The sequence below is a fragment of the Euwallacea fornicatus genome, chromosome 19, assembly GCF_040115645.1.
Source record: "Euwallacea fornicatus isolate EFF26 chromosome 19, ASM4011564v1, whole genome shotgun sequence".
NCBI lineage: Eukaryota > Metazoa > Arthropoda > Insecta > Coleoptera > Curculionidae > Euwallacea > Euwallacea fornicatus.
In genome coordinates, this window is record NC_089559.1 from 158,227 (window position 1) to 168,247 (window position 10,021).

The window sequence follows — 10,021 nt, forward strand, 5'->3', positions numbered from 1 at the left end:
ATTATTTTATTAAGGAATAGCGCACCACTGATAATAGAAATTGAATTTAACACTATTTTCGATTAAAATTAACTTTAAATTAAAACTAAAACAAATACGGGCCCGTTTTCGCTTTCTGCCTCAAATACAGGATGATAATTGTTTAAAAAAGTTTTCCCTAATAAGTTCGTTTCGATATTAATTATTTTAAAGAAAATCGAGGAGCGTAAAATATGTAGATATAGAGACACATCTTTTAAGAGGAAAACCATTTTTAAAATTTTACCGAGGCTGTTCCCATTGATGCGACCCTGAACGTTTTAAACGAAAAATATGATGCGCTACTGGTCTTTTCAAATAAAATTAATTTTCTGAATGCTTCTCTTTTCTGTAAAGAAAGATCTCTTGAAAATGTTTCTAATATTAACTGTTTCCATGTAAAATAAGTTTACCATAATGAAAAATACACCGCGTATTTTTCAAAGAGTGCGAGATAATATGCGAAAAAGGGTAGCGGCGTGCATTCCTGCAGGTGAAGAGCATTTTGAATGCCTTGTTTAATTATTATTTTACAAGCAACGCAATGTGCTTAATTTAGTCTTATAGTTTCAATATTCGTTCAAAAATAATGTTCTTTATTTTAAAATTTATGAAAACAGTTAACGTTACGAAAAATATTCAAGATTTTTTTTATCAGAAATATGGAGCATTCAGAATTTTTTTTAACCAGCAGAGTATTACATTTCTTGTTTAAAATGTTCAAGATTAAGTCAATGAGGACACCACTGGTGAAATTAGAAACATCGTTTTACCATTAAAAAACGTGTCTCAACATCTATTTTACCATCTCTAATTTTCGTAAAAATCTTTGATGCCGGAATGCGTTTACTACGAAAATCTTAATTTTTTTTTCATCACACTATATCTCAGGCAGGAAACGAAACGGATATAATGTTTTTTTTAGTCCACAGATTCACCGACTGATTTTTTTTATACATTATTATGAAATACCCTGTACATATTGAGTGTATCCTGAATGTGAGACTTGGGTGATACACCTGCGATTTATGGCATAAAAAGGTTTGTAATAGGTTTATCTTAGTTTTATTTTATTATAAGCAGTTCGAATTTATTAAAACATTTGTCTATAAAATTAATAACGTTTTGTATGTTTGAGCAAAAGGCAACATATGGAAATTACATTTAGAGTAATTATCAATACAGAAAATTAAATTAAAAAAAAAAAACAAACTAAATTAGGTAAAATGATCAAACGCCAATCATCATCGTCAAAAAATATGCCGATAAAAAGCTTATCTAAAAAAAAATTAAATTATTTCCCACATTTAACATGTCACTTTTCGTAAATTCTCAATGTTAATTTTCGTTTTCGTAGAATTTTTTTTAGGTTCTGAAGACGGTGGGAGTGACTGAAACGTTATCGTTGATACCGATGAAAACCTCCGAGCTTTCAGTAAAAGGTGAAAGGTCTTTTTAACTATTTGTTATCGAAAATAGTGTGCAAATCTACCTCTATTCGTGTGTGAGGCGTGACTTCAAAATACATATTAATAACATGAAACATGTTCCTGACAAATCACTACACAGGTACTTTATTAATTTGGGTATTTGCTCGTGAAATTTTAACTATTGCTCGAAATTTCACAATTTTAAGTAAACACAATCATGATTTATTTAAATTGAACCGGTAATTCTCCGTGACTCCATGACGAAAGCACACGAGACTACAACATTACGAAAACGTGACCCTCGGTCCGATTGAGGACTTGCAAATAGTTCATAATTATGATACGGTTTAAGGACAGTAATTACGTATCAATTTTGCAAACATAGCAACTTACAAAATGCTAGAGGGATCGCTTCGTATTATTAGGCGTTCAAATTAAAACGATATTTATTTTGTATTTCATCGGGAATATTCTAGCGAAATTCAAATCCTGTATTTAAAACATTTTTGTAATAGCTGTATTGCGATCACTTTATAACATGTTTTCGTTCTTGAAAGTTGCACTTCATCGCATACTTATCAATCATTCACGGACTATATGGAATTTCATACAGTCGAAAAAAGAGCAAAATTGAGGCATTCGCAGGGCGCATGGCCTCTGTTTTACTGCGACGTCGGTTTGCCAAATCAGTTTGCGAGAGCGTTGCGGTGTCGTCGCGACGCCCGATATGCGGACTTTACCTCGGATGCTGGGGACAACGTCCGCACTATGGAACTCCCCAGAATCGCCTCTCAATCTTCCATCTATCCCCCTTTTCACATGCTAACGCATCCTAATGGCCCACCTAGGACTCCTGTTTCTAAGAGGTAAAAACATAATTTTCATTCATAATGCCGAAGAAAGTCCCATTTAAGGTTGTTCTAAACCGATCTGAACCCAATTGCGAGCCACTCGAACGTTAAAAAATTTAACTCAATAAAGGTCAAATCTAGATCTTTCGGCGCAACGATTGTGGTGTTTCTAGTGATGGTTTTGGACATCTTGTTAATTTTGAAAATTTTATTAATGAGTACATGTTTCGCTGCAGGTATTTATATCACGTCCCATTTCACTCTCTACTAACATTTTTTTTTGTAGACTGCTAAGTTCTTCTATACAAAACTCCGAGCCGCAAATCCCAGTGATTCCTACTGCACCCCAGTATCAGCCGAGCCGTCGACGTGAAGAAGCCAAAGTTCTGCAAAATCTGAGAAGAAGACTCAATGCTGCCAAAATCGTACAAGCAAACAAGCCCGAACCCGTTGAAGCCAGGACTTGTGTCAATAATAACTTGAGTCCCGAGGAAACTGACAATCGGCCATATTTATTGCAAAAGGTAATGCATATGTATGTACATGCAGGATGATTTAGATGAAAATTATCAGCCATATAACATATGTACTTAAGAAATGCAAGGTGAAGTTGTCATTATGTTGTCAAATGCATCAATCAGGTCGTTTTAAAAAGTCGTATCTTTGTTACAGCAGCTTTGTTACCTTTTCACGAAAAGCTGAGCTTGCAGCTTTAATTTTTGATACTGCTGTTGCATTATTAATGTTGACAGTAATTCGCTCTTTTTGATGCACGTGCCGCTCTGTTAATAACGCAGGCCAGTAATGATCTTAACTTAAATTAACTTGTTAAATGTCGATTTTCAAGATTTTTTTAGGTTCGTTTTTAGGGTGCCAAATTCTTAAATTTTATGTGTTACCGTAGATTCTAAGATCGTCTTCCAATTGAAGAACAACACAAGCGGTATGGCTGGCAATCACATTTTCATGAGATCCATTTTGAAATAATGCAACAAACTGTGCCCCAGATTTTCTCAGAATATAAGAAAAACAAAATTGAACATATGAATACAAGAACAGTTTCAAAAAAATTTCACTCAGTCAATTCAATTTAAGATCTCTTTACGCTTGCTATTCAGTCATCGTGCAATTTCGGAAACCCGAGCGTAAGCAACACGATATTTCCTCCATGATATTATCAAACCAAAGCGGGTTTGAAAAGGGGGATTTCTACCTGTTTTCAGCCGGATTTAACCTCCTACGAACACTCATTACGTTTTTATGACATTCAATTTCAACTCTGCACAAACTTTGCCAAATTTTGTCCATATTTTCACATGAAATTTGAAGTTTTTCGCGAGCGAAACAAGGGAAACCTCGGAGATGCCATTAATAGACAATCGAAACGTTATTGTTTTGTTTCCAAAGTCTTCTAGACATGCAGCAACAATAACCTTTAATGATGGTTGCGGCATTATCCTCAAAAAGTAAAGGAAAAACTCTCCAACAATTCTTAAACTTCCTTAACAAATCACTCTTAAGCCATTGGAACAAACTGGAGAAAATCCCATACTTGGAAATTATTCCAGTAATTCCCAATATTTCATGAAACCACTCTTGTGTCGATTCACCATAACTCGAATTTCCATTTTCCAAGATTTATTTACATCGTTAGTATTCCTCGAAATGTCGCTTCGCACATTTATTTCGTGTTAGGAAAATTATGGGACTTTACAAAATTGAGAATAACGCAAGGGGAAGACATCAATTAGGGCACTTTAGATACGTTCCGATAAAAGTCCTGGAACACGATAGTGCGCCCTAAAATAAAACGATTAACGTTGAATAAAATGCCAAGGTCGGAGCCTCAATCTGATTGACGAAACGGCGCGAAGAAGATAAAGTGAAATTGATGATTGTAGCGAATGTAAAGGTCACCAAGGAACACACAATACATTTTCAATTTTCCTGCGTTAAGAAGTTGGTTTTATTTTAAAATTTGACCCTTGAAAGTATTTCAATTTCATGAATCATGTGTCAACATTTTTTATTGTGTAGAAACCTCGTCAGTGATTGCATGTCTCGAGATATTACAAGTTTGTTTCTTGCGTGAATCCACCTTCCCCGTGATTTAAGGAGCCACGCAATACATGGTGCACGGTTCTGGAGCTCGACCATTAGGATCTCGGTAGCCATAAGAGGTACTTTTCTTCCTCCAGAATGTGTTATTTGAAATCTGACGTTTCAATTTTTGGCAGCCATCATCAATTTTGTTTTTTTTTTATGGGTACCATATTGAATTTTCACTTTTTGGAATTCGGCCTTTTTTTTATTAAATTAATATTTTTTTTACTTCGATAAGGGTTATAGCAGAAAAAAATAACGCATCTCATCAGGTGGTTTGGAGAATGTTGAAAAACCATTAATATCGTTCGTTTACAATGAATATGGCTCAAATATAGTAGCGCATTTAAGAGGTATTAAAGCGTTTGTAGGAATATTATGGCATTGTTGGAGCAAAACCTACATCTTCTTTCCAACGTGATATTCAAGGATGAGTGTAAGTGTACCAACTAACGCACGTTCAATTATTACAATGGACATGCCTGGTCCGCTGAAAATCCACATGACCACCAACAACGTTGACAACTTTCACTTTTAGGCAAAATAAATGGGTTGATTTATTTCGCCGTACCATCGTTGACCCATACATTTACGAAGAGAATTTGACCTCAAAAGGGTATTTGCACTTTTTAATCTTTTGGTTTATCAAGATAGTGCTACGTCACATAACGTTAGGGAAGTTAGTATTTTAAATATTTCCCTGCAGAATGATTTCAAAGATGGACATATGTGTGTGCTGATGCGTTCAACAGATGTTGCCCTATTTGATTCGTATTTATGGGGAAATTTATTTTGTTATTTCCGCTGAACTTTTTGCAAACACAGGATTTTTAATACTTCCAACAAACTGCAAGGCTGAACCTCAATACGTTATACATCATCATAATCAGAAAAAAGGTATTTTTCGAATACTTCTGAATTCCATCGGCATTTTTTGAGTATTTGAGTTCTAAATAGCGCAATTCGGCCCTTATTTAATCGAACTATCTTCTATGGTTAGTGAAGTTGTGTTCAGCTCCAAAAACGAACACTCTATATAGATAAATCGGGACATTTTTTTAGATTCTTCACAACCGTCCAGTTAGCATGATTCTAGACATATCAGAAATAAGGACTGCCTGGCAGGATAGCGATTTTATAACGGATTGTCTATGCTGGCACAACGTATATCGGCAAAGGCACAATTCGCCGCCATTAACGATGTCACCTGAGGTACATTTCGGGACATTAAGAAATCTCAAAATAGAGATGGTTCTTCTTCTAGTTGTGCGATTTAGCTCAAACGTGGGCGAACCACTTGGCCCACACCAATCGGTTTTATTATCGCAACGACAAAGACATCGGCCAAAACCTCTTCTGCAGAGTGGCAAACGGACTGGTCAGCGATGTCACTGGACAGGAGGTGACCACTTATTGGTATTCCGCAGTGAAACAATACGATTTCCGAAACGAGCCAGAAATGCGGGCCAATGTGAATGCAGGTATACTATTGTGTTCCTTTTTAGACAGCTTGTAGAAAATGAGATTTTTTCCCTGTATAAATGATTTAAGAAATGGTAAAATTAGAAATTCAGTAAATGTCAAATTCCAACATTTTCTTTGTTAGTGTTTGGTTCGAGATGAAAATGGAGTAATTTAATTTGAATTTTCGTAATGATGTCATTGTTGCTAATTAATATTTTTGTGAATTCCAGGCCATTTTACGCAGTTAGTCTGGGCAAACAGCAAACACTTCGGATTGGGAAAAGCTCGTTCTCGCTCAGGTAAAATCGTGGTCGTTGCATATTATGCCCCGGTGGGAAATATCTCTGGTGCATACTTACAAAACGTACTTCCTCCATGTGAAGAACTTCCGCGGTGAGTATGGGCTTAACACTCGCCTCTTTTAAGACTTTGCACTTAGTTATACAAGGCGATTCAGGGCCGATGGGTGTTTAGAAGTTTACTGAAAACTAAACACATGACCTTTCTGAAAGTTTGAAAATACCCCTTTTTTTATAATACCGACAACCTCGCATGGCTGAAAATACTGTAAGTCGACAGAACAAGACCGATTGTCAGTACTTTCAAATTTTCTGTATAATCACCTGTCCCGTTTTTCGTCAACGTCAAACTTACCATCGGCTGTCCATCACCTTGTATATTTTCTTATGTTATAGGGTGCCCCAAATGCTGCACAAGAGTAAGATTATTATTTCGGGAAGCACCAGTGACACTGAAAGCCGGTCTACCACGAGCAGCATATGAGTTTTGGCTCTACTGAATATAGTTGAAACGCATCTGTGAATCGCAGTAGACAAATCCATTTTCATTACGCTTTTGGAAATAAGTAAAATTGTGATTATGCGTGATAAATTCTATGAAGTTCATAATATAGAAACTCGCAGGTTTAAGGATTGTGATAAGGAACGACAAAAATTGGTTTGAAAAACAACGTACGTCAGTGTAAAAACGACTCTCCGGTAAGCCTTGGAAATATAACCGCATATCTGGAATAAGTCCAAGAGGATTGGCGGATGGGCAGCTGCTATACAAATTTATTGTTAGGGGGGTCAGGTCAGCTTATTTCACAAACAATTTTAATCACAAATACGGCAATCAGTAACGAGTTAATTATTTAAACAATACTTTGACCTATTTAGAACACTGATCTGCATTAGACTTTTCTGCTACAGCTTCTACGAATCATCTTTTTATAGTACGCTGAGATGCTTTCAGAACGATCTCGAATAATTTCCGGTACATCAGTCATTCATGAAAGTTCGGGAAAATTCGCGCAACCTTATATTGGGGCGTCTCCATAAGTATTTACGTAGGCTGCTCATATCCGACTTACAGAATACGTGGGGTTACATGGGTCGCCGCTGTTTCAATGCTTAAGGCGTTGGGGTCTAAGGACCCACTCTAGAACATTGTTGTCAAGTGGTGCAGCCTTTTCCGTAAATTTAGGGATACATCATTTACGTACCACTGTTTATTTTCCTTCGAATTAGGAAAATATTAAACTGAATCTGGTCTTCGTGACATCATCCTCAATGTTTAATTTTCTTCGCAAATTTATTCTAGACGTGTGTTAGTTAGATTGCCAAGGTCCGCTAGAGGTCGCTTTTGATCGAACGTTTTCTATAAAGGTGGTGCTGTAAGTCTAAGCTTTAAAGTAAGCAATACATATAGTGTATAGCTTGATGTTATGATAAATGTTGATGATAAATTATACAAATTTCGTTGAAAATCTTAAAGTTAACACATTCCCTGTCACGCATGCTCTTTGCAGAGCCAAAGAGAACACAGATGTCTGTTATTCTGGATAACCATGTTTGGTTCAGAGCATTTCATAGGCAATCATATTTCTAAACGTTTTAGTCTTAATTGGCCGGTTTAATATTTCTAAATGACCTACATAATTTCTGAACAAAACAGAATTTCCTGGTCATAATAGCGGACTGTGTCCGTTAGTGGCACAGAAATGGGAATAGCGAATCGTGTCCTATATTTGCATTTCTTGGAGTACCGAGGTCCTAATAGTGTCCTGTGGCCGCCAATGGCACAGAAACGACAATAACCGATTGTGTCCGCTATTGGTGTTTCTGGGAGCACTGGGATCTTAACAATGGCCTATGTTCGTTATTGTCATTACTGAAAAGGATTATTAAGAACTTATCCTTCAAGCTCTAGAGTGGACACATTGATAAATGAAGCCAACAATGCTTTAGACAACTGATTTATTCGTTAATGCGCGTCAATAGATGTACAAAATTATAATGTAAGTCATACCGGTTTACGCGTAAGACATGTCCGCTGCCAAAGTTGTGTCCACCTAAAATGACAGCTATGGCCTTGAAAAATATAAAATATGCTTTAGCATGGTGCAACTGAAATTCCACGTTTTAATTAAGGGTACTAGGACGGATATTGACGTACTCCGCTGTCATATATGAGGGTCTCGTCGAACTTTTCCATGAAAATGACTTAGCGGCAAATGTGTTTTTTTTTCTACGCTTGTCAAAATAACGCTTTATGAACTGACCTAATTTAAGTATTGGAATTTTCGTCTGTTACATATTACTGAGTCAAGTGTGCGGTCATGACTGGATTGGTATAATCGAGGCGTGGCAATTAGGATAAAACACCAACAAAATTACTTTTTCCCTAATATGTTGCCATTTATTGTTATTTACTAGTGCAATAACGTGTTGACTTGTCAATTTTGCTCAGCGACTCACTCAGTTTTGCTCACATGCGCAGGAATAATAGGTAATTTTACCTAGAAACCTAGACATTTTCCGATTTAATCTTTGGATAAGAACTAATGCTCGCTTGCCATAACAATCTTCTCTTACAATCAAAACCGTGTACTGCTATAACAACAATCAGCTTGCATTTAGTTATGTAGGTGATCTAGTTGTTGATACAAGCGTGTTAATAAGAAGACTGAAGAGTAATTGTTTATTGTTTTTAGGAGCTATTGATGTTAATGTTTAAATAAATATTGAATTGTGCTCTTAAAATTGGTTTTTGTGACTCCATGTAAACTCATTCATTTCTCGATCCTCGAAGCTCAAAAAATTTACGCGGATACATTGTGTATTCTCGATGTTGTCCTTTTAATTATGTGGGATATCTAGAGATTACAGTTCAGCCAATTTAACCAAAATAACAATTTGAAATCAGAAAATTCAGAAAACTACAATTTTCATGCATCTGAAGCAGGACGCTTGTTTTTATTTTTAACTAAATTTTATAGCCGAACCTATTTTTCTCACGAAGTAAAATCTTCTTAAATGCGGTTACTGACCGAACACACTGCGCCACGCTTTGAAATTCCGTGCTGAACTGCGTAACTTTGCGCAGACTAATGCAAAATATTTTAATGAAGAAAATGATTCTGTTTGTTTCAGTTGGCGCGTGCGCATACTATTTTAATCAAAATCAATTGTCTTTAAACTCAAAACCGTAGAGGCAGCATATTTATTTACAACCCCATCTAAAACAAACACACATCAACGTTTTTTTAATTTACAGACGCTTGTCGAATCGTGCAATTTGGCGTGCTTCAGCACAGATTACTGTTTACATCGAACGTGTCGCGCTGCGTAGAACAGATTTTAATAGTGCGACGTATCGCTGCGCGATCAGTCTGGCGCCGTTTTCAAGAGGGCGTTTGCTCACTACAACTTTCCCCTCGCGGTTATGGGTCTTTTCCGAACTACCGTTCGACATTTCTTTCGAAGGTGGAAAGTTTTTTTTCCATTCATGGACACCTTCATCTTCTTTTGGATTTTTTACTTACCTGATACGATCAGTTGGAATTCCTCTCCCTTTCGGTTAGGAATTTCTTTCTCTTTTAGTCGGGGATTATAATAATAAAAAAAAAAGAATAAATAAATAAATCAAAATAACCAAATACTGTTTGTGAGCACAACATCGAAAACAAATTAATTTCTTATCAACAAATAAGTTTTTCATTGTTTACCTACGTTTAATTGAGTTTATATTGCATTTTTTATTAAATTTATAGCTGTGTTTTTTTAACTAATCGATAGATTTTGAATTCTATTACATCATTGAATGTAATTTTGGAAAACTTTGAATTTGAAGTGTCACATGGTTCCTACTATC

At 36.0% G+C, this 10,021-nt stretch overlaps 1 protein-coding gene across 1 annotated transcript; it reads left to right on the top strand.

Moving 5' to 3' along the window:
• Positions 1-968: 968 nt before the first annotated feature.
• On the top strand, positions 969-8,921 carry LOC136345409 (uncharacterized). The gene is made up of 8 exons (XM_066293681.1): positions 969-1,017; positions 1,388-1,460; positions 2,062-2,314; positions 2,586-2,823; positions 5,465-5,614; positions 5,667-5,883; positions 6,097-6,259; positions 6,562-8,921. Exons 1-8 carry the CDS (start codon positions 982-984, stop codon positions 6,647-6,649), a joined length of 1,218 nt encoding a protein of 405 aa, XP_066149778.1. The 5' UTR covers positions 969-981; the 3' UTR covers positions 6,650-8,921.
• Positions 8,922-10,021: the final 1,100 nt, after the last annotated feature.